Source organism: Procambarus clarkii, chromosome 89 (assembly GCF_040958095.1).
Source record: "Procambarus clarkii isolate CNS0578487 chromosome 89, FALCON_Pclarkii_2.0, whole genome shotgun sequence".
In the NCBI taxonomy this organism is placed as follows: Eukaryota; Metazoa; Arthropoda; class Malacostraca; order Decapoda; family Cambaridae; genus Procambarus; species Procambarus clarkii.
The window spans coordinates 4169895-4195964 of NC_091238.1; the positions used below are offsets into that span (position 1 = coordinate 4169895).

General features: G+C 39.3%; 2 protein-coding genes and 1 long non-coding RNA gene across 9 annotated transcripts in view; 2 read left to right on the plus strand and 1 right to left on the minus strand.

Moving 5' to 3' along the window:
- The first annotated feature begins 2255 nt into the window (after window positions 1-2255).
- LOC138359127 (uncharacterized) lies at window positions 2256-8808 on the plus strand. 6 transcript variants are annotated; one of them, XM_069317849.1, is made up of 6 exons: window positions 2256-2410; window positions 6250-6470; window positions 7193-7242; window positions 7649-7722; window positions 8041-8116; window positions 8665-8808. In XM_069317849.1, the coding sequence occupies exons 2-6, from the start codon at window positions 6388-6390 to the stop codon at window positions 8712-8714; spliced, it is 333 nt and encodes a 110-aa protein (XP_069173950.1). In that variant the 5' UTR covers window positions 2256-2410; window positions 6250-6387; the 3' UTR covers window positions 8715-8808. The 6 variants fall into 6 exon arrangements, 4 of the variants coding, with proteins under 4 accessions (XP_069173950.1, XP_069173948.1, XP_069173951.1 ...); XM_069317847.1 differs by having other exon boundaries at window positions 8041-8112; XM_069317850.1 differs by having other exon boundaries at window positions 7657-7722; window positions 8041-8112.
- LOC138359128 (uncharacterized) lies at window positions 8634-23035 on the minus strand. 2 transcript variants are annotated; one of them, XR_011225763.1, is made up of 4 exons: window positions 22845-23035; window positions 19791-19953; window positions 18455-18553; window positions 8634-8738 (listed from the first exon to the last, which is right to left on the minus strand). It is a non-coding gene; the product is annotated as an uncharacterized lncRNA (long non-coding RNA). The 2 variants fall into 2 exon arrangements; XR_011225762.1 differs by having other exon boundaries at window positions 8634-8732; window positions 22845-23032.
- Window positions 23036-25236: 2201 nt separating this feature from the next.
- The window catches only part of LOC123773430 (zinc finger protein 271-like), an 87277-nt gene continuing 86443 nt past the window's right edge, over window positions 25237-26070 (plus strand). Inside the window, exon 1 of the mRNA XM_069317795.1 lies at window positions 25237-25362. The gene's annotated coding sequence lies outside the window, so the exon portion shown is untranslated. The remainder of the gene's footprint in view (window positions 25363-26070) is intronic.

Genomic DNA, 26070 nt, shown 5'->3' on the forward strand with positions numbered 1-26070 from the left:
ACATAATCTCTCTCCACAAATTCTCTTGTGTCAACTACATTTACAAAACCCTGTTCTTAAATGCAAATCCTTGTCTGAAACTCTTCCTGGACAGATGTAATAGGACCCATTATCACCACACCAGAAATAAATATCTCTTCGATATCCCCAGTGTTAAACTTAATCTGTGTAAACACTCTATGCAAATAAAGGGACCCAGTTTATGGAACTCACTCCCTACTGAATTGAAAAGCTGTCCAACTTTTACATCATTCAAAATCAATACTAAAAAGTACCTAATTTCATCTTCATAATTTTTCACCTTTTGCCTTAAAATTGCACTGTATCTATTGCTACCCAATCTCCCAACCTTTATATTCCCAATTTGAACATCTTTACCATTGTGATCATTGCTGTCTTCTTATATGTGCTGCCAATCTGTTATATGGTGTTTATAAATCTTGTTTATCTGTATCTTTTGCTACCCAGTTTCTCAATCTTTATGTACCCATTCTGAACATCTTTACCATTGTGATCATTGCTGTCTTATATGTGCTGTCAATCTGCTGTATGGTGTCTATTAATCTTGTTTAAATTACTAATCAAGCTGTCAATGTAATCAATCAGAGCTTTAATATAACAATGTGCTTTAATATACTTACTTATCTCTCTCATCTCATTTTTCTCTTGTAAATAAATAAATAAATAAATATGTTTATTCAGGTAAGGTACATACATACAAGTGATGTTACATTAATGGATTGATATAAAGATAGAGCTAGTACATACAATGCCTAAAGCCACTATTACGCAATGCGTTTCGGGCAAGAAAAACATTAATATCTAGAACTTAATACTAATTGAGCATAAAGAATAAAAAGTGTTGAAAACAAATACAAATAAAGATAAAAAAAAGGGGGAACATGACTGAAAAAGCAGCACAAATACAATAGGTTGACAAACAGTGTTGATTAAAAAAATAATAATAATAAAATAAAATAACAGACATGGGTTGACAATAAAGGAGTGAGGTGGGTTACAGGGAATTTATTAGGTAGTGTTTAGTTTTTATCTTAAACTGGTTGAGAGAGGTACAGTCTTTAACATGGTTGGGAAGGTCATTCCACATTCTGGGTCCCTTGATTTGTAGAGCATTTCTAGTTTGATTAAGTCGTACTCTAGGAATATCAAAACTGTATTTATTCCTGGTGTGGTGCTCATGGGTTCTGTTTCAACCTTCAATGAAGCTTTTGAGGTCAGGATTGGCATTACAGTTCAGCGTTTTATATATGTATAATACACAAGAGAGAATGTGCAGTGACTTAATATCTAACATATTCAGAGATTTGAGTAAGGGTACCGAGTACTGTCTGGGGCCAGAGTTGGATATTGTCCTAATAGCAGCTTTGTGTTGGGTAATGAGAGGACGTAAATGATTTTGGGTAGTAGAACCCCAAGCACAAATACCATAGTTGAGGTATGGATAGATGAGGGAGTAATAGAGAGTCACCAGGGCAGGGCGGGGTACATAATATCTGATCTTAGAAAGAATGCCAACAGTTTTTGAAACTTTTTTTGATATATTTAGAATGTGACCCTGGAAATTCAGCTTGTGGTCGATGAGAACGCCAAGGAATTTGCCGTCTAATTTGTTACAAATTTGGGTATTGTTTATTTTGAGATTTATCTGATTAGAGGATTTATTGCCAAACAGAATATAAAACGTTTTGTCAATGTTAAGGGTGAGTTTGTTGGCAGTTAGCCAAAGATGGACTGTATGTAGTATATATCTATGTGTATGTGTGTATATATATATATGAAAGATGTAATGTATCTTTCATTTATCAATTCTGATTGAAATTACCTACTTACAATTATCTGCTAGATTAAGGACTTGCCCGAAACGCTGCGCGTACTAGTGGCTTTGCAAGAATGTAAATACTGTACTATCCAATGTATTCTCACAAACCCAATGTACCTTCTTGTATATATATAAATAAATAAATAAATAAATAAATAAATAGAGCCCAATAGGCTCAGGAACCTGTACACCTGTTGATTGACGGTTGAGAGTCGGGACCAAAGAACCAAAGCTCAACCCCTGCAAGCACAAATTAGGTGAGTACAACTAGGTGAATACAGCTGAGGGGCGGGACCAAACAGCTGAAGCTCAATTCCCTACGCATAACTAGGCGAGTCCATAGGAATTACAGTTTGTCCTGGCGCCATCTATGTTTTGACAGCAGTACTACTAATGTTCCCACGTTATGTGATGATCACTATACGGGTGTTACGATCAGTTGCTCTTCTATATATGTTTATGGACAACGTAGGTGATTTGAGGCAATTTGCGGCCAGAGTGAAATAGTATCCACGCGGTGAGTGATGGAGGAGGATATATACTGCTGTGTACTCGACCAGCGGGTGAGAGGTAAGTTATATCGAACAATTATGGGGAATAGATGGGTTATTTTAAGCGTAGAATGTCAGGTAACCGGTAACTACACAGATGGGGTAGTGTTTTTTTAAGTCTTTATTTACTAAAGTGGAACATTACATTATGCCTTTAGCTGAACAAGTCTACTGGTGGGGGAAGTAGACGGGTTTTATGAAAGTATTTTGCCTAAATATTTGTATTTGGTTAACTAGTTCAGCCGTTACCAGGGAGGGTGTTCCTTTAATCTAATCTAAAAATTCTAGCCGGACAAGGTGGTTTGCCAGGGTGCTTAACATTTAGTTTAGTTCACTTACTATGCAGCCCATGCTTAAAGAATGCAAGTTTATCATATTGAATTTACCGTAGTTTTACTGCATTTAATATACCGTTTTTACCCTATTTAATTGTCGGGTAAAGGCCGGTCGTGGAAAGATCCTAATATAGCAAGTTTTAAAAGAAAAGTTTGAGTTAACTTTAACGCTTAAGTTAGTGACCCATTAGCTTAGTCTATTGTGAGGGAAGTTACTAGAATCTAACATTGCAAGTGCCATTTCTCTACTCTTTTTGAGAAACAGTCCTGTCCTGACTGTGGGTGCAGTTTATAGAATTCCTAACACTGATGTGTCCGAATTCAACTCAAACCTTAGAAATCTAATACTTGATAACAGACTGAACAAAAACCACCTAATTATCGCAGGGGACTTTAATATTGACCTCTGCGAGCCTGAACGCCCCACTGCTGTTAGCTTCCTCAACTGTATGAATTCCTGCTTCCTCATACCCTTAATCACTAGACCTACTAGAATCACTGATAGCACTGCCACGACGCTCGATCACATCTGGACAAACATAACCTCTCCGCTTACTTCAGGTATAATCACCGATAGCACTACAGATCATTACCCCACATTTCTCTTAACTAACATTAGCAAACCACCTCTTGAGTCAAGAGTGATACGCTTTAGACTACACAATGAAACTGTTATAGACAATTTTATAACTGCTGCTGATAATGTCAACTGGGAGTCCGAGTTAGGTAACATAGTGGACATCAACCTAGCAGTGCAATCTTTTCTCCAAAAAACTCTTAGCCTTTATAATACCCACTGTCCTATGCTTACAAAACAAGTCTCGACCAAAAGGCTTAACAATCCCTGGCTTACAAAGGGAATACTTAAATCTATTAATAAAAAACATGACCTTGAGAAGAAGTATAGGTTAGGAATTGTCTCCAAAGAATTACTCATTATTGCTATCTAAGATAATTAGACGAGCCAAAACTAAATACTACGAAGATAAATTTACCCAAATAAAGAGCAACATTAAACAAACATGGAGAACAATTTCTCAAATATTGGGATCAAAGAAGTCTTTAAATAACAAACCGACTCTCCTGTCTAATAACGATGGTCAGCTTTCAGCCTCTGACTCTGCTACTGAGTTCAATAGGTTCTTCTCTTCCATTGGTTCATCCCTTGCAAATGATATTCCATCTTCCAGTACAGACATTAATGACTATCTTTCAGGTAACTATCCACAGTCTCTGTACCTAAAGCCTATTAATTCCACTGACGTCAATGAGATAATCCTTTCCCTTCAAACCAAGTCTGGTGCCCTTGAGGAGATACCTACTTTAATTTACAAAAAAGCCTCCAGATCTTTAGCCCCTGCTATTGCTTTGCTCTTCAACAAGTCACTTGAACTCCAAACCTTCCCAGATATTCTAAAAAAAAGCGAGAGTAACGCCTGTCCACAAATGTGGTAATCTCACAGATGTTAACAACTACAGACCTATATCTATCCTGCCAAACTTGTCAAAAATTTTTGAAAAACTAATCTATAAGCAGCTTTACTCATATCTAGCCAAACTCAATATACTTAGCCCTTGCCAATATGGCTTCAGACCCAAAAAAAGCACTAACGATGCACTTATTAGTATGCTTAACTCGATTCATACAGCTCTTGATAAAAATGAGTTCTGTTGGGTTGTTTGTGGACCTGCGTAAAGCTTTTGACACTGTCAACCACCAAAACCTTCTTCTTAAATTACATCATTATGGAGTCAGAGGACTCCCTACAATACCTCAAATCCTACCTTACTGACAGGCTCCAATATGTTTCTGTGAATAATACAATTTCTCCCACCCTACCCATCAACATTGGTGTTCCCCAGGGCAGCATACTTGGCCCTCTCCTCTTTCTCATCTACATTAATGACCTTCCAAATGCCTCCCAACACCTCAAACCAATTCTATTTGCTGACGACACAACCTTCATTTACTCCAGTCCTGATCCCCTTGCTCTAAATGCCACAGTAAATACTGAGCTAAATAAAGTCCATCTGTGGCTAACTGCCAACAAACTCACCCTTAACGTTGACAAAACCTTTTATATTCTGTTTGGCAATAAATCCTCTAATCAAATAAATCTCAAAATAAACAATACCCAAATTTGTAACAAATTAGATGGCAAATTCCTTGGCATTCTCATTGACCACAAGCTTAATTTCCAGGGACACATTCTAAACATATCAAAAAAAGTTTCAAAAACTGTGGGCATTCTTTCTAAGATCAGATATGATGTACCACGCCCTGCCCTGGTGACTCTCTATTACTCCCTTATCTATCCATATCTCAACTATGGTATTTGTGCTTGGGGCTCTACTACCCAAAATCACTTACGTCCTCTAATTACTCAACACAAAGCTGCTATTAGGACAATATCCAATTCTGGCCCCAGACATCACTCGGTACCCCTACTTAAATCTCTGAATATGTTAGACATTAAGTCACTGCACATTCTCTCATGTGTATTATACATATATAAAACGCTAAACTATAATGCCAATCCTGATCTCAAAAGCTTCATAGAAGGTTGTATCAGAACCCATGAGCATCACACCAGAAATAAATAGTTTTGATATGCCTAGAGTACGACTTAATCAAACTAGAAATGCTCTACAAATCAAGGGGCCCAGAATGTGGAATGACCTTCCCAACCATGTTAAAGACTGTACCTCTCTCAACCAGTTTAAGTTAAAAGCGAAGCTATACCTAATAAATTCCCTGTAACCTACCTTACCCTTCTATTGTCAACCAATGTCTGTTTTTTTCTTTAAAGAGCGCTGTTTGTCGACATAATTGTATTTGTGCTGCTTTTTCATCTGTTTTCATTTCTTGTTTTCATTCTACTCATTATGCTCAATTAGTATTAAGCTTGTCATTTAAGTTTATCATGCCCGAAACGCTTTGCGTAATAGTGGCTTTAGGCATTGTATGTACTAGCTATACCTATAAGTCAAACAATCCTTGTAAATATTTATTGTATGTATGTACCTTACCTAAATAAAATTGTATTGTATTGTATTGTAACATGACTAGATACATGAATCGCATAGTTTTATTACTAAATGTTCATGGATTAGGTTGCATAGTTGAGGAAATGGTGATAAGGTTTGTGATTTTGTGTACCTTGACTTCAACAGAGATTTTGATAGTGGCGCAAAATTGATAGGGGCTCGGATCATTGGGAATGCTGACTGAAGTTGATTAGGTCATGGCTATACCAAAGGAAATTAGTATAAATGGGGTTAAGTTGGGAGAAGTGTTGTTAGTGGTGCCTAAAAGCTCTCCTTGGACTTCGGTTATTCGCAAGATTATGGTTTAAACTGCAATAGTTGCAGAATTGGCAAATAAAAAATACCGATGCCCTATATAGTTTTGAAATGATTAAGACTACCAGATGCAGTTTAATGCTGACAAATGTAAGGTTTGGGGGCTAGGTAAAGACGAGATAGATGGTGTAGATTGTTAAGAGTATTAAATTTTTTGCAGGTGGTAAATTGTCCCCGAGCTGGCACTGCTCTCCAGCCTGGGATGTTGATTGGTTAGTCTTCAACTGCCTCCCAACATGGTAGTGAGGTCCTGAGCTGACATGCAGTGAGGAACGTGGAAAGCTTCCTGAATTGGCACATGGTATGCCTCCCTTTCAAACCAGCAGCTGGCACAAATGTTCCAGCTGACATCAGAATAGTGGATGAAGCCCACACTAAAATGTAAGTGGTACAGTAAATGGACACCCCCCCCCCCCTCCCTTTTGACACTGAACAGTTGGGAGGAAGGGAGGGGGGGGGGGGGAAGTGTGGCTTATAGTTCTATTGCTACAGAATCTTTTGCCATAAGCCAGTGGCAGTGCCTATTGGCACTTGCTATTCAGAATCTCCCCCTTACATAGTTAATTAAAAACTAAATGCTGTAGACAAGCTTAACTTTTGAAGGGGGCAACATTTTCGTTGCCATCAAAGCACATCAAAGATGCTCTGAGCTAACTTCCCCTAGTCATTATTGAATGGTGGCCAGTAACACTCTAGTAGGAACTTATGAATATGAAAAGAAAACAAAAACTAGCAGACTAAAAAGCTTGGTACATAATTCAACAGAATAAATTTGTCCCCCTAGTAGTAAGCAGTGGTTGCAAAAGAATAATAATTTGTATATATAAATTTTGTATTGCTTTTATTAAAATGTTATACATGGTTGTTAAATTAGTTTGCAATGTTCCAGAAAAATGTTCATGACTAAAGTTGTTGGAAAATAAAATTTGTATAGGATGTTGACTTGAAATGACTATAGCCTTGTTTGTAATTAATAGATGGGACAACAAGATACTTAGTATGCCATTTAAAACGGCAACTGTTAAACTGGTGGTACAGGTATGAACAAAATAACATCGGTATGCAAATTAACTTTTTAGTAATATTTACTGTTCACATGACAGGTTGTGGAAGGTCCTGGCAACAGCTGCAGGAAAATACTTGCAGATCTACAGTAAGTAGTGTTGTTTACATTGGAATTAGAGGGTAGAAGTTAATTGCTAAAAACCTATTAAATATTAGGGTATGGAAGTCTAGGCTTAGGCTAGTGGGTACCATATCTGCAAGTTTAGTCCTTTCAGGAATGTATTGAAATTGTGAAAATTGTAATGTGGGGCATTAGATCTTAAACAGCATAGTTGAGGGTGTTTTATTAATAATTTTAATGAAATATAAATCTTGTTTAGTTAACATTAAATGTTTGTTAAATAAGCTTTAATCTATAAATGTATAATACTGTTAAGGGTAATCATGAGTCAAAGTTAATGGCAGGAAAAGTTTTGTTCTAAGTGATGGTATTTTTCCCTTGAAAGTAAAAAAATAATCAATGTTTACTTTAGCTTGGTTTTAAATTTATATAGTTTTCCAGAGTGGTTTGGAAAGTCCAGAAGTCCCTCTGTCAGTTGGAAGAGTTAATTGGCTTCAACAGAATCAGGTGAGTTGTAGTAAAGGTTAATCTGAATAGATTTGCATAAAAGTAAAAAAATAGTAATAACTTAAATATTATAGCATTGGCTAAAGATAAATGTAAATTGCCATTGAAGTGCTGTTGTGGATAGTTTCTCAAATGACATTTACTGAAACTTGGCAAATATTTGCCATATATATTTATATTGCTAAATTAGATCTTTACTACTGCTACTAGAATATGTAGGAAAGGTAAATTCCTTAAAGAAATTTTATCCATCTGAATTTGTAAATTAAAGCAAGATTGGCTTTAAATCTAAAATTAATTTGTTGAAATATTTTTCAGGTGAAAGTGATTATGATGCATGGACTGGCTTGGAGTGAGGCTTCTTTACTCTGCAAAAGGAAATCTACAAAAGTGGGTGAGTTTGAATTTGATGTTTTAGCTATATCAATGACCTAATCTTAATTCTCTTATCTAGTCCATTTATAGGTGTGTAACCATGTCCTACTGTTACAACCTGCAGGGATTGATGCAGTTTGTACTGATCCTACCCCATTTCATAAAAGGGGACCAGGCAGTCCTGCAGATTTCCCTGGCTTGGTTTTTTCAGAGCTTTGCTCTACTACCCATCTAATAGATGGACTAGATTTGCATAGGTTTAGGGACCCTTAACAATGGTTACATTGTTAATTCTCACAGGGCTTGTTTGCTGAATGGGTGGATGCATCTAAAACTTTAGTGCCTGGCATGCATTGTACAGTGCTTTCAGTAAAGCATATGTACAATGTGTTGATGGCACTAAAGTGGTGGATGTACTGCACCCATTCAGGGAACAAGCTCTGCACTAAAACCAGAGGAAGGTATAGGCCTACCTTAAAAGATAGGCTGTTAGGATTTTTGGGCTTATTATTAGGCATTGGTAATAATAAAAGTAGTCCCTGTTTAATGTTTATTTTTCTTTTACAGGTGATTGTCTCTGGAGTTGTCTTGGCCTTTTGGATCTTCTGTTCATCTAGGAGCATCTGTCCCACAACCTGAAACTGTAATAAATATTAGATGTATTATAAATACTATATGTAAAACTTATTAAATAAAACAATTTTAATGAAACTACTTTATATACCTTATCCTGAAATTATGCTGGAAATTATTTACTACTATTGATGCAATGTTTAAACATCTGAAATTTTTTTACTTTGAAAATAAATACTTGGTAAAATTTACATCTATTTGTAACTTGTTACATAGGTGCATGCAAAATGCACTGAAAAGATGTAAAAGTGGACTACCTATTCAATTTACATAAACTAACAAATATTGCAAATTAGTCTGAAATATTAAAGTGGAAGACACTTTAGTCAATATTTTAGTTTTCATATTTGAAAGTAAATTTAAAGCTATGCAACACCTAACCTTTGTACAAATTATGATTAAATTAACTAAAGATCATTGTTAAATTTACAAAACATTAGAAAAGTGACACTGAAGCATCTATACAACATGGTTTTCACAGTCTTTGGTAACTTAAATTTAATCAAAGCTCTTAAATGATTTGTCTGCCAAACTTCAGATATTCTGAAATATTTTACCTAGATTAAAACCATCATTGTTTGAAAGGGCAAAACAGATTACCGTCAATTAGTTTGACCTAACATCTGCAAGGTCCTGAAGGAATGGAATTTTTTGTAAAACTGCTAAAAACAAACCCTGCCTAATGAACCTGCTCATTTCTTTTATAAATGGTAATTGCAACATTACCAAAGGCCATTGTTTTAATAGCCAAAGTACCAAATGAAAGACCAAGAAGCAACAAACGGGTACATGGTAGAAAGGACAAAAGAATGGTTACGAGGACCCTTTCATTTGTTAAAGAAATGACTGGGAAAAATGCTGTCGTACCACAAGGGGTCTTAACCCTTGTCATATACATCACTAATATTTAGATTAATAACCACAAAAAATTGCTGATAACATGTTATAAAAAAAAAGAATATAATATTGAGGCCTTAATGCAGATCTCTAACTCTACAAATAGTAACAAGACTGGCAATTTCTTAATATAAAACAAAAAAAAAATCCAAGACCTTGCACGTGAGCCAGAACAATCTATATCACAACATTAAAATGAAACAACAATGAAGGTAAGGTAATTACCAAAAGAAGGCACCAAACCGGGAAGGCCATGTAGCACCATCAAAGTGCGAAATAATCAGAGGGCGCTAAATATCACCAAGAATGCCAATACGAGAACAAAAATGCATAAGGCGAACGATATCAAAAGTATCCGATTCACCTAGAATTCTATCGAGGGACGGTCGGAAAGCAAGACACACGCTCATCCTGGAAGTCAGGACATTCAACAAGGATATGCACAACTGTAAGAGGGACAACGCAATTCGGACAATAAGGAGCAGGGCGGCGCTCCATTAAGTGACCGTGGGTTAAGCGGGTATGACCAACCCACAGCCGTGCCAAAGCAGTGTCCCACTGCCGGTTACGGTGGTAGGAGGAAGGCCATGGGGACACACTAAGTTTGAGAGTACGCAGCTTGTTACCAACCACAGAGGGCCAACGGGGAAGAGTGAATAACAGGATAAAAGTCGGAATAAGGAATACCTTTACGGGAGATGGGACAAGAACAGATAGCTTCCTTAGCGGCAGCATCCGCACGCTCATTGAAACACCAATATGGCTGGGAACCCAGCAAAACTCTACTGATTTAAATTTACTAGAAATAAGAAACAGCCAATGTTGAATCTCAATGACCACCGGATGGACAGGATTAAAGGACCCTAGAGCCATGAGGGCACTACGAGAATCAACTACAACCACAAAGGAGGAATGAGAATGAGAAAGCAAGAGATGAAGAGCATAGAGAATAGCATAAAGTTCTGCCGTAAAGACGCTAGCCTCCGAAGGGAGGCGACACATGTAAGTACGGTCAGGAAAAACAACAGAGTAGCCCACACCATCCGCAGACTTAGACCCATCAGGGAAGATGGAAATAGAGTGGGAGTGCGAAGAAAAGTGCTCAAGGAAGAGGCTTTTCAGAATTGTAGGAGGGGTAAAGGCTTTAGTAATACAAGTCAAGGACGTACAAAACTTGGGAAGGGGGACTCTCCACGGAGGTAATGAAGGAACAATACGAGGAGAAACATTAGAAATATGAACAGAAAGAGAATCCTGTAAGCGAGATAACTGGACAGAAAGTGGGAGACAATGAAGAGGAACAGGAACCACAGGAGGAGGAAAAGTCAATGCACGACAGAGGCGAGAGGAAGGATGTTGGAAGGACCGCGCAAGATAGCGAAGACAGTAGCGATCACGGCAGTCCTGAAGAGAGAGAAAGCCAGTGTCAACATACAAACTAAGGGCGGGAGTCGAACGAAAGCCACCAGAGCCGAGACGCAACCCAGTATGGTGCAAAGCATCAAGATGGCGAAGAGTAGAAGCAGAAGAGTATGCAGGGCAACCATAATTGAGTTTAGACAGAACGAAAGAGGAGTGCAAATAGAGGAGCGTGCGCCTATCTGCTCCCCAAGAAGTATGGGACAAAACCTTAAGGAGGTTAAGGGCCTTAGAGCATTCAACTCGGAGGCAAGAGATATGGGCTGACCAAGACAAACGAGTGTCAAAGACTAACCCCAAAAGCTTCGCGGAATCCCTGTACACAATGAGATGACCATAAAGCAACAACAATGAAGTAAAGGTCCTTTCAGTAAGAATCTATCATTCACTGAAAGTTGCTGCAGTTAAAAATAAAAGAAAATACAAGTCCCTAGAAATAAACAAGCAACCTTTTTGACTAAGGAAAAGAAGGTAGTTATTCTACTGTATAAATCTAAGTATTCACTTAGATAACTGTATCCAAGCATAGAGGTTCCCCCCCCCCCCCTTCCCTTTCAGAAAAACATCTACTTTCGAAAAAGTTTAACATTGGCCAACAAAATTGATTCCAGAACTAAATTGCCTAATACCAGGAACAACTGAGAGCCATGACAAACACTGCAACCCTCTCCTACCCCCAAGTCTTATGCTATTTATGATCCAAGGTAATTTGAGATACTATACTCTACTTCCTACAGACGAGTCTAGTGAGAGGGTGATCTCCTGGCGATTAAATTGAAGCACGATACAGGTGTCAACGAACATCAGTCAGCCCACTTGTCAGCACAGTGGATAACTAATGACATCATAATCTGCAGTGTTGTATGCCTCCCTGTGGCCATTTAAATCAATAAAACACAGGGTTGTGGCAATGTTTACAGCATAAGGCAAGGTATAGAGGAATCCTGGAATGCCATGTAATGTGTAGTCCTTGAATGTGCTTTAGGCAACCAAATTGAATAACAACATTTCTGGTGTTCGGCTATATAATCCAAGTTTCATTTATTTGGAAAGTGCTAACCAGATTCCAAATTACTGAGCTCTGAAAGTACTACAAGGCAAGTTTAACCGAATGAGTGTTTGCCTATCCATACCCCCATGAGGTATGTGACAACACTGAATAAAGAAAGGGTCTTTGAGCATTCACCGTGCAGGTATTTGACATGACCAATATAGCCAAGTGTTAAAGATCATTCTAAGCAGTTCGGCACAATCCATATACTATCAATTAATATAATTGTACAATTATATGATGGATGGATGATATTTCCATATTTCCATATCAAGGATATTTCCTTGGTGGATGATATTTCCTATTAAAACTCATTGGACAACTGCTTGTATTAGACATTTTAAACCTACAAATGGTAGCCCTAGATATCGCACTACAGTATTAATTACAAGATGAACAATGTAAAATCAATACCACAACAGCAAAGGATGACGGCTTTTCAACAACCGACAAACACACAGGTCTAACACCAGCCATCCCGAGAGAGGACGTCCCAAGCATGTACACCCCACAACTTTACATCACCTTTGCTACCTCACGCGAGCACGCAACAGCATGAGGATGCCATATTCCCAAACCAACTCCATGTACTTTGAGGCTTTAACAACTCAACATTTAAAAAGTTGATTTAAAAAATCAAACACCTGAATTTTTCCCAAATTAAATTTACTAGGGAAATGCACACCAAGCCATGAAACTTACAATGAAGATGAACAAACTACACACAACTGTCACCAAACTTCCACATACCACCCCCCTCTCACTCCTGCCCTCCCTCCTTAGGTGCTCTGATTGGCTGAGCACCTGAGCCACCACCACTCACCTCTTGTTGTGAGAGCCTAAAGCATGTTTGGTTGCACTTTAAAAGTTCCCGAGTGTACTCGCCTAATTGTGAGTACCGCCTGCCCGGTTCACCATTTTGTTTTTCAATCTACCTCAATTTACCCCTTTACAGTCAAATATTATGCAAAATTCTGTTTAAGACTTGTCCCTTCTTAACTTAAATAACTGCTTTGGCCATCTGCAATCTTTCTAGGTGGGTAAAAATGACTCTTGAGGCCAGAAAGGACTTATCAGACGGCGATCATAACAATACGGTACACACACAAAATCACAACCTGATATACACCAAGCAGAAAATCCACTGGAGCTGTGAGGTGACGTAAACCCTTGCCCAAGGCACTGGCAGCTGCATACTCTACCACAGTATATTACTGACTTTGTAAAAGTCTTACAACCAGATTTCCCCATAAATCACAGCAAGTTTTGAGGCCCCCCCCTTGAGTCAACGTCTTACGTAAGACCTACAAGCACTCAGGTGAAAGCTGAAGCAGTTCAACACCATACGCCCCAACTTCAAATACACAGTTGAGAGGCGGGACCAAAACGTGATTTTCTGTGTGTGCCTGAAGTTGGGGCATACGGTCTTGCTTCACCCTTCACTTTACCCTTCACCGGCGTACGTCAGGGGTTTTATTTAATACTTGGACTGGCTTCAGTAGGGCCTCCAGACTTTCTGTGGCTTCACAAGTGTCACGTGAATCCCCTGCATAGCAGTGGAACTGCCTTTTCCCTTCACCTTCAATGGCTCTGCACTGGAAGTATACATCTACACCAGCCCAGAAGAGTCATCAGTCCTGCCACCTCTCCATACCCCCCAGGGCCTGGCACGGCCTGGTACGACTCGGAGGCAAGCCGGGCGCCACTGCTAACTGGCAGTTTGTCCCCACAAACAAGCAGTTAGCCGCCTTCAACTGACAGTGGTACAGCTCAACACAAAGGCACCGCCAGCCACAACGAGCAGTTTGCTAGTTGACCAGATGTCCACCTCGTGTTGACACTGGATGAGTCATCACCGCCGGACTATATAAAGAGCGCTGCCTCCCTGGAGAGGCAATCTCTCCCTTAGTTCTCTAGGATCACCTTGGTGTCTCTAACCCGTCGTCCACTTCCAGCCAACATCGTGTGACTGATGACATGGTGGTATGGTAGCTGTCTTCAGAACACCAGTATATCTTCATACTTTTATTCATTGCTTATAGTTTATTTTTTGCATTTAAGGTCATACTAACTTGTTCACCTTTGCATTACATGATAGTCAAGTATTGTCATGTGTTATTTTTGTTCATTACTATTTCAGTAAATTGTTTAATTATTTATTTGATAATTTTCATTTGTTTCCACCTGCAACTTACACACTGCAAGGCCAATAGCAGCATTTCTTTCATTTATGTGAGGGAGAGCCATACCATCTTGGTTCAGTATAGCTGTGATACCATAACCCGTCACACAAGATATCCAGTTGTAAGACTTTTACCATCAGTGGTGGTAGAGTATGCAACTGGCAATGCCTTTGTTACAGGTTCGCTTCATCTCACAGCCCCAGTGGATTTTCTCACACATTTGAATACATGAAACAACTTTATTTGATACATTCCAAACCAAAGTACTGTACAGTACAGTACAGTAATTATCAAACCATCAAATGTGTGGGATAATCATAGTGCGCTAAATATCACTAACGTCGCCAATACAAGAACAAAAACGCATACGGCGAACAATATCAAAGGTATTGAATTTACCAAGAATTTTATCGAGGGACAATTGACAGTGAGGGATGGTCGGGAAGCAAGACACGTAAGTCCTGGAAGTCAGGACATGTAGAGACAACGGTTTGGACAATAAGAAGCAGGGCAGCGCTCCATTAAGTGCCCGTGAGTTAAACGTGTATGACCAATATGCAACCTCGCCAGAGCCGTTTCCCACCACCGGTTACGGTGGTAGGAGGAAGGCCACGGGAACACACTACTCTGAAGAGCACGCAATTTGTTACCAGTAACAGAAGACCAACAACCCTGACAACGGGCAAGAATGGGGAAATGAATAACTGGGTAAAAGTCATAATAAGGAATACCTTTACGGGAGATGGGACAGGTGCGGATAGCTTCCTTAGCGGCAGTGTCCGCACGCTCATTTAAGAACACACATTTTAAGAAGAACCAGACTTCAGGAGAGGACATTATGGTGACCTTAGAAATTTTTTTAGTGAGTATAATTGGACAGACTTGATGCTAGGCAAGGAAGTGAATGAGATGTATGGCAAGTTTTGTGAAATATATGATAAAGGCACAAAAAAATTTATACCAAAACAGAGATGCAGAACTAGGAAACAGGATTGGTTCAATAGAAATTGCGAGAGGGCTAGAGACCGAAAGACACAAAAATGGAATCAATACAGGAAGAGGCCAAACCCCCAAACATACCAGCGATACAAAGATGCAAGAAACAACTACACGGCAGTGAGGAGAGAGGCAGAAAGAAATTTTGAAAAAGGGATTGCGGACAAATGTAAAACAGAACCAGGTCTATTCTATAAATTCATAAACAACAAATTGCAGGTAAAGGATAATATTCAGAGGTTGAAAATGGGAAATAGATTCACGGAAGATGAAAAGGAAATGTGTGAAACACTAAACGAAAAGTTCCAAAGTGTGTTTGTACAAAATGAAATCTTTAGGGAACCAGATACAATAAGAATTCCAGAGAACAACATAGAACACATAGAGGTGTCTAGAGACGAAGTGGAAAAAATGCTCAAGGAGCTCGGTAAGAACAAAGCAGCTGGCCCAGATGGCGTTTCACCATGGGTTCTGAGAGAATGTGCATCTGAGCTCAGCATTCCACTTCACCTGATCTTTCAGGCATCCCTGTGTACAGGAATCGTAGCAGACGGGTGGAAACAGGCTAACATAGTTCCAATCTACAAAAGTGGCAGCAGGGAAGACCCCCTCAATTATAGACCTGTATCATTGACAAGTGTAATAGTGAAAGTATTGGAAAAACTAATCAAAACTAAATGGGTAGAACACCTAGAGAGAAATGATATAATATCAGACAGACAGTATGGTTTTCGATCTGGAAGATCCTGTGTATCGAATTTACTCAGTTTCTATGATCGAGCCACAGAGATATTACAGGAAAGAGATGGTTGGGTTGACTGCATCTATCTGGACCTAAAAAAGGCTTTCGACATAAGAGGTTGTTCTGGAAACTGGAAAATATTGGAGGGGTGACAGGTAAGCTTCTATCATGGATGGAAAATTTTCTGACTGATAGAAAAATGAGGGCAGTAATCAGAGGCAATGTATCAGAATGGAGAAATGTCACAAGTGGAGTACCACAGGGTTCAGTTCTTGCACCAGTGATGTTTATTGTGTACATAAATGATCTACCAGTTGGTATACAGAATTATATGAACATGTTTGCTGATGATGCTAAGATAATAGGAAGGATAAGAAATTTAGATGACTGTCATGCCCTTCAAGAAGACCTGGACAAAATAAGTATATGGAGCACCACTTGGCAAATGGAATTTAATGTTAATAAATGTCATGTTATGGAATGTGGAATAGGAGAACATAGACCCCACACAACCTATATATTATGTGAGAAATCTTTAAAGAATTCTGATAAAGAAAGAGATCTAGGAGTGGTTCTAGATAGAAAACTATCACCTGAGGACCACATAAAGAATATTGTGCAAGGAGCCTATGCTATGCTTTCTAACTTCAGAATTGCATTTAAATACATGGATGGCGATATACTAAAGAAATTGTTCATGACTTTTGTTAGGCCAAAGCTAGAATATGCAGCTGTTGTGTGGTGCCCATATCTTAAGAAGCACATCAACAAACTGGAAAAGGTGCAAAGACATGCTACTAAGTGGCTCCCAGAACTGAAGGGCAAGAGCTACGAGGAGAGGTTAGAAGCATTAAATATGCCAAAACTAGAAGACAGAAGAAAAAGAGGTGATATGATCACTACATACAAAATAGTTACAGGAATTGATAAAATCGACAGGGAAGACTTCCTGAGACCTGGAATTTCAAGAACAAGAGGTCATAGATTTAAACTAGCTAAACACAGATGCCGAAGAAATATAAGAAAATTCACCTTCGCAAATAGAGTGGTAGACGGTTGGAACAAGTTAAGTGAGAAGGTGGTGGAGGCCAAGACCGTCAGTAGTTTCAAAGCGTTATATGACAAAGAGTGCTGGGAAGACGGGACACCACGAGCGTAGCTCTCATCCTGTAACTACACTTAGGTAATTACACACCAATATGGGTGGGAATCCAGCGAAATTCCACTGTCTTAAATCTACTGGAGATAAGAAACAGCCAATGTTGAATTTCAACTACCAAAGGATGGACTGGATTAAAGGATTCTAGAGCCATGAGGGCACTGCAAGTGTCAACTACAAACACAGAGGAAGATTGATAGCGAGAAAAGAGTTGATGAAGAGCATAGAGAATAGCATAAAGTTCTGCCATGAAGATGCTAATCTCCGGAGGCAGGAGACACAAAGGTGCAGTCAGGAAAAACAACAGAGTAGCCTACACCGTCTGCAGACTTAAGACCCATTGGTGAAGACGGAAATAGAGTGGAAGTGTGAAGAAAAGTGTTCAAGGAAAAGGTGATTTAGAACTGTAGGAGGGGTAAAAGTTTTAGTCATGTGGGTCAAGGCTTACAGAATTTAGGAACGGGGACCCCTCCATAGGGGCAAAGACGGAATGACACGAGGGGAAATATTGGTAACACAAACTGAAAGAGCATTTTGTAAGAGAGACAACCGTACAGAAAGAGATAGGTGGTGAAGGGGAACAGGAACCACAGGATGGGTAAAGGTCAAGGCATGACATAAGCAAGAGTGAGGGTGCTGTAAGGACCGTGCAAGGTGGAGAAGACAGTAGCGATCATGGCGATCCTGTAGAAACAGGACGCCAGTTTCAACATACAGGCTTAGGGTAGGTGTCGAAGGAAAGGTACCAGAGCTGAGCCGTAACCCAGTATGATGCAGTGTGTCCAGATGGTGAAGGGTAGAAGGAGAAGCAGACGAGTAAACAGGGCCATAATCGAGTTTAGACAGAACGAGAGAGGAATGTAAAGAGAGGAGCAGTGTCGATTAGCTCCCCAAGAAGTATGGGACATGACCTAAAGTTAGTTAAGGACCTTAGAGCATTCAACTCGGACGTAAAAAATATGGGGCGACAAAGACAAACGAGTGTCAAAGATTAGCCCTAAAAGCTTTAGCAGATTCTTTGTACAAAAGGGGATGACCCCTGTTACCTAACAGTAAATAGGTATCTGGGAGTTAGCTGTTACAGGCTGCTTCCTAGGGGGGTGCGTGTGTGGGAGAAAAAAAAATTTAGTAGTTAACCACTGAACTGCACTGTCTCCAAATAACACCCTGGTGCACAAGAAATAAATTCTTTCCAAAAAATTTTTTTCTCTTCTTATATTGTTAAAATGCAGTCTGATCACGGGGAAACTAAACAAAAAATATTGTATGTGACTTACTTTAGCTGCGATGGAGCTGGGAAGTTGAGCAAATTATGGGCGCTGAGCGTTGGAGCGATGGGTGTCTGTCGGCCCCGCCACCCCGTGCGACGGCAGTTGCTGCGAATAAAATGTTGCGCAATTATTTTGAAGTTTCTCATTCATTTCTTCTTTTTTTTTTGCTGTAATATTATTTAAAAGTGTGTAATTTGTGGAATTTATATAATTCAAAGTATAGAACATCGCTATGCTCAAAATTATGGGCCTCATATATGCAACATATTCTACAATCAAACAGTGTTTTTGCTGTTATTACACTATATACACACATTGTATATACTCATCTACGTATGTATTCACCATAACGATCCACTATGTTGGTATGGTGAGCCCAAAAAACATGAGTGAGCTGCCACACCCTGCCAGTCCTCCCTCCCTCCTCCAACACATTACTCGCCAACATTCCTCCTCCCAAAATACTGTTATTGTGTTTATTACACTATTTACACACGTTATGTATAAGTATGTACATGTTTTATTCATGTACATACGTACATACTTGCCATCTCCTCACCTCTCTCTCTTGCCTACTTAATGCTCTTGCTTCCCTCATCTCATCACAATCGACTTTATAATGGTCCAGGACGGATCGAAATGTCGTCGTCTATTCAATTTCCAGTGTGTGGTTTGGTCAACAATGAAATCTTCATGCAAGATCTTATAAAGAAAACCCCTAGAACGAGTTTTGCAGATACGAAAGAGTTTAAGGTGAGTAGGGGATGGTTTGAGAAATTTTGAAAAAAGACGTGGTATTCATAGTGTTGTGAGGCATGGTGAGGGTGCCAGCTCAGACAAAGTAGGGGCTGAAAGATTTGTTCGTGATTTTAAAGATTTTGTAGATACTGTATTGATGGATATATTCCACAACAAGTGTTTAATTGTGAGGAGACATGGCTATTCTGGAAAAAATTGCCGAAGAGGACATACATTACCCAAGAGGAGACGTCACTGCCCGGACACAAGCTAACTTGTGTCAGGATAGGCTAACTCTTGTGCTGTGTGGCGATTTGAAAACTAAACCCTTGCTCGTGTATCATTCCGAAAATCCAAGAGTTTTAAAAAATATATAACGTGCAGAAAAACTGTGATGTGGAGTGGTTTGCCCTGCCATCAAAAAATATCTGCAAGAGAAAAGTTTGACACTCAAGGTCCTGCTTCTCGACAATGCTCCTGCTCATCCTCCAGACTTGGAGGATGCATTGTTGGGGCCACTTTTTTTTTTTTAGGGATATTCCTACATGAGCCCTGAGTTTCTGGCTAATGTACCAATGACATGAAGGAGGAGTTTTCAACCTACCTTGTGTTAGGTGTGCAGAGGTCAATGGTTGAACATAATGTCAGGAGCAAAGGGGGGCGTTTGCCTCTTCGAACACAATTGCGACCATCTTCATCTCTTCGAACTATCCTAAATGCTCTCTTCACCTGTCTGACCAAATTGGGTGTCCAGACCACCTTTCAATCTGAAATTGTAAAATTAATAGCAATTTCAGAATATTCAGTCCATTTATACTAACAAAATTATACATACAGTACTGTAATTGAAATTTTACAGAATGATAAAGGCAATTTAGCAACTTTGTTAAAATGCACATGGGGGAAATACATGAAAATAGGTTAATATTGTTTGTAAGGTTGATGGGAAATGTTTATTACTTTTATGATTTAAAAGATGTATAGCCCTAATACTCCATCCTGGGTGCATTCCACCAGGTAATGACCACAGCAAAAGTTTTCCACGAGGCTCTATTGTCACACAAACTTTTCACATTTTCAAACTTGATTCATCTTCCCCCCCCCCCCTCGTTCCAGGGGTTTTCTTTAAAAGGTCTTCATGCAAATGCCTTGGTTTCTCACAAATGATGGCCTCTGAAATGCTATCACCTGCTAACTCTTTGTTGTGTATCCAAATTAATAAAAACTTTTTAACATCCTCAAGTGTTTGTGTTCTTTGTTTCGGGATTGTTGATATGCCTTTAGCCACTTTAATGCTCATAATGTCCTTTTTCTTAGCAAGTACAGTGCATATTGTTGACATAGATTTGTTGTACTGCCTAGCTAGTTCAACAACCTGTGCACCGTTTTGACGTTTATGAATGCTCTCTTGTTTTTCCTCTATGGTCATTCTCACATGTGTTTTCTTGGCTTGAACCTTACCACTGGCTTTCTTGGGACTCATGGCAAGATATATAATAACAAATTTTATGTTCAAATAGCCAAAAATCCCAAAACAAATGTAATGCTTTATAAAGAATTCAGGCGCGATAGTTACTAGGCAGGAGACACTGGTAAACTGAGGTGCGATCACCATGCCACCACGCGCTAGGTCAGCCCATACGTATATCAACAAACTCCTTTCCTGAGGCAAAGTTTGTAACCCGATTCAAATTTTTCGAAGAAATTAGGCTCGTAACCCAAAAAGTTCATAAATATTCATTCGTAAGCCGAGGTGACACTATATATAAGTAAAAAATTTAACTCAGGATTACTTTCAACCCCCACCCCTTTTGCCCTACTCCATCGCCACCTACCTTCACCCCCCTCTATGATGTACTATTCCATAGACACCTACCTTTGCCCCCCTCCTCCCCTCTACTCCTCCATCATCACCTACCTTCACACCCCCTCCCTTCTCCTCCTCCATCGTCACCTTCCTTTCACCCTCCTCTATGATGTACTCTTCCATAGACACCTACGTTCACTGCATATAATGCTCCCCACTACTCCTCCATCGTCACCGACTTTCACCCCCCCCTCCGCTCTACTCCTCCAGGGTCGCAGACAATTTCACGAGCGTGAGAACTACGAGTTCTCTAACCACTCTTACACTCCTACTCTCTCACCAGTGAGGGGGAGGGAAGGAGGGAGGAAATGAAGGAAGAAAGGTGGGGGAGAGAGAATAGGCAGGGGGGAGGAGGGCCTAGATACATTTCTTCCATATAGATAGGTAGACTGAGGGAGAGCTGCTTGCCAAGAGCCCTATCAGACAGGCTTCCTATTCCTCAACCCTCCCTAATATGCCACATCCTGGTCAGGACAACTTGCTCAATTGTTATTCTTGGTGTGACTCGAGAACTGACCTCGAGGCGGGGCATGGGCATGGATTATCTCCCTGGGGCACGCACCTCCCTGCCCCAGCTCTCTCTCTCTCTCACATAATCTATCAAGGGTCTAACATGAGGTCATTGTGCCTACCAGAAGTGTATATGTCTAAGGCTGGCCACCTGTCTGGACCATTCAAATGTATAAACACGTAAATAGTCTATTAAAATTATATATAATGCTACAATTATAGATTAATTTGTTCATGGTCATTCGTTTATCAGTATTTTAATATGAGGTATATATACGCATGTATGTATACGTTGACGTACACATATATGATTATGTGTATGGAATGATTATGATTATGTGTAATCATATATGATTATATCTAATGGAATGCATTAGTAAGTGATGTGGTGGAGGCTGACTCCATACACAGGTTCAAGTGTAGATATGATAGAGCCCAATAGGCTCAGAAACCTGTACACCTGTTGATTGACGGTTGAGAGGTGGAACTAAAGAGCCAGAGCTCAACCCCAGCAAGCACAATTAGGCGAGTATATGAACGAATGCACATGTACACTTTCAAATGAATTAAGATACCTTGAGATACACAATGACTTAGTTTAAATAGTTTAAACACATTATGGTACTGATTTTGACATGCTGATGTCTGGAAGGGAGAGGGGGTGTGGGGGTTATTGTCTGAGGTGGAGGACCAGAGGAGGGGGTCAGTGGAAGGATGGTGGCTGGAGGGATGCCATTGTTCTAATGGTTATGAAAACAATTATTGATGGCAGGAATTCAGTGGGTGTGTACTTCACCCGCACCATCATCATACTGTGCCCTGCTACAACCCCCCCCCCCACTCCACCCATGCTGTGCGGGGCGTATTACACATTATGGGATAACAGACTGTCTGTCCATTCCTGTCTGCTCGTTATGCTGCCCTTCCTTTTGAAAATTGTCTGCTTTATCGACTTCCTTCAAGACCACGCGTTAGCCTCTTATCACGCCCTCTTACCACTCTCAGGGAGCCGGGTCTTCTATACAATAGTTACCACTCAGTCCCCAAGGTGAAAGAGTGTCCGGGCATATGACTTGTTACGTGTACTTATTTGCGATTCGTTTGGGCTGTCACGTGTGGTGATTAGTGTTGGGTAAGGCTAGGCCAGGTCAGATCAGACTAGGCCAGGTCAGACTAGGCTAGGTAAGGCTAGGCCAGGTCAGGTCTGGTCAGGTCTGGCTAGGCCAGGTCAGGCCAGGCCAGGCTAGGCAGGGTGAGAGAAGTAAAGCGGCAGGTACTTACGTTTCCGAGAAAGTAGCGGCGGTAGTATATTGTTGATTTAGATTCGACGACATCCTGAAGCTAGTAGGTGGCGGCCTCATCGCTCTCGAACTTCTTGTTGTTGTAGGGGATACGAGGCACACCCAATATCCCCCTTACATTGATCACATTGCACACTAATATTTTTACTATTTCGGACACCAGATTTGTCTGTTTCGTATATGTATAATTGTTCAATATTAAAACCACAATAGAATGCTCTTAGTACTATGCTTATATAATATATACTGAAATATTGTTACATTTAACGTATGAAACAAAGTATATATCTGTATTTTTAATAAAATATAAAACATTAATATTTATCAACGTATCTCTGTGAATTACATAATTTATCAGTATTGTACAGCCTGTGATCTCCACCTGGCTGGCCACTGATACCTAAGTAGCTTTCATGTGTCCGGACACTGGCGATAGGATTGTATTATTTAACTTTAAAGAGAGAGATATTTCTTGAAATGTTGTCACATTAACGTCTACATCTTCCTTCCTTCTGACATATAGATTTTAAGGTTAATTAGCATATATGGAAATAAATTACACAATTTATAGGCTGGTGTGAAGGGCTTCACACTCTTAGAGCAAGCCATCAAGAAACTGTACAGTATCAAATGCATATATCTTCGCTTTCACTTCAGTTATATTTATGACAAGTATTTAAAGTGTAGCTTATATTTCTGCCTTTCTGTTGACATAGAAAACTTTCGTTTATTACATTATCTAGATAAAATTAGCATTGATCTTCAAAAAATAAAATAAAATAAAATAAAATAAAATGTTTATTTAGGTAAGGTACATACATACAATAAATTTTTACAAAGATTGGTTGACTTATAGGTAGAGCTAGTACATACAATGCCTAAAGCCACTATTACGCAAAGCGTTTCGGGCATGATAAACTTAAATGAGAAACTTAATACTAATTGAGCATAATGAGTAGAATGAAAACAAGAAATGAAAACATAGATGAAAAAGCAGCACAAATACAATAATGTCGACAAACAGCGCTCTTTGAAAAAAAAAACCAGACATTGGTTGACAATAGAAGGGTAAGGTAGGTTACAGGGAATTTATTAGGTATAGCTTCGTTTTTAACTTAAACTGGTTAAGAGAGGTACAGTCTTTAACATGGTTGGGAAGGTCATTCCACATTCTGGGCCCCTTGATTTGTAGAGCATTTCTAGTTTGATTAAGTCGTACTCTAGGAATATCAAAACTGTATTTATTTCTGGTGTGGTGCTCATGGGTTCTGTTACAACCTTCTATGAAGCTTTTGAGATCAGGATTGGCATTATAGTTTAGCATTTTATATATGTATAATACACATGAGAGAATGTGCAGTGACCTAATGTCTAACATATTCAGAGATTTGAGTAGGGGTACCGAGTGATGTCTGGGGCCAGAGTTGGATATTGTCCTAATAGCAGCTTTGTGTTGAGTAATTAGAGGACGTAAGTGATTTTGGGTAGTAGAGCCCCAAGCACAAATACCATAGTTGAGATATGGATAGATAAGGGAGTAATAGAGAGTCACCAGGGCAGGGCGTGGTACATAATATCTGATCTTAGAAAGAATGCCCACAGTTTTTGAAACTTTTTTTGATATATTTAGAATGTGTCCCTGGAAATTCAGCTTCTGGTCAATGAGAATGCCAAGGAATTTGCCATCTAATTTGTTACAAATTTGGGTATTGTTTATTTTGAGATTTATTTGATTAGAGGATTTATTGCCAAACAGAATATAGAAAGTTTTGTCAATGTTAAGGGTGAGTTTGTTGGCAGTTAGCCAAAGATGGACTTTATTTAGCTCAGTATTTACTGTGGCATTTAGAGCAAGGGGGTCAAGACTAGAGTAAATGAAGGTTGTGTCGTCAGCAAATAGAATTGGTTTGAGGTGTTGGGAGGCATTTGGAAGGTCATTAATGTAGATGAGAAAGAGGAGAGGGCCAAGTATGCTGCCCTGAGGAACACCAATGTTATAGTACGGCTTTAGGCATTGTATGTACTAGCTCTATCTATAAATCTATCAATTTTTGTATAACCTCTTGTATGTATGTACTTTACCTGAATAAGCATTTATTTATTTATTATTTATTTATTTATGGCTAGGATGAGCTAGCCTATGCATTTTTATTCGAATTTGACAGTTTATTTCAGTAACACGATCAACGACACTCGCAAAATTAAGTACTTTTCTCATGTTAAGTATCTTTGTTGTACGAGGGCACCCGAGGATTAACCTCAAGGCTTCACTGTGCAATTTAGCAAGCCCTCCAAGCTGATCAAATAAATATATTTGAAAGAGTATCAAAGAAAACGTGAGTAGTGAGGCATGAGCTAAGCGAGCGATAAGAGCATCACAATAGCACTCACCTCCTCAGAAAACTGTGTTACCCCTGTCGGCACCTCATATTTATACCCAATTTTTCTTAGTATATCAAGACTTATAACGATTTATCTTATAAAGATTGATTTTTAAGGTAAGTTAGAATGTAGAGATATAATTTTTTACTTGAGAATGCTTATAATTACTATAGAAAATATAAAAATATGCATTTGTACCTCGGGCCATTTTGGTATTTGCTGTCCTTTATTTACTTTACAACGCGAACTCGACCACCTTACTCATCGTCCTCTTCAGTGTGTTGGCTAGCAGTTGCCTGTCAAGATAAGTGGCAATGTTTAAAGTTTACAAGAGCATTTCATTTGCCTTGGTTTAGAAACTTTACAAATTCCCAAATCAGAAAAGAGCGGGTGGAGCGGCGGCCTGACGGGAGGTGACTGCCACCCTACACCAGTCTACCTCACCTCTCCGCCTCCACCAATTACACTTTTAAAACTAATTTCTTTAGTGTTTTGGTACCTTTGTAAATACACAGTAAACACCGCTTCACATTATCAGGAGTTTAAAAAATTTGCAATCTGTCTCATATACTCTAGTGTAGCAAGTTATCAGTATCCCACTATACTGTGTATACTGGACCTTAATTATGTGAAAAATATTTTTGTATTCACAGTATTAAGATATTTCTGGAACTATTAATTTAGGAGTTACCATGAACAATAATAGGTAGTCACTTGATACTGACATCTTTACCTGAATTTACCCGAGGGCCACCAACCATATAGTGGCCTCGGCACAGACAGGAAGCCATCAGCGCGTCAAAGGTCCCCTGATTGATGAAGAT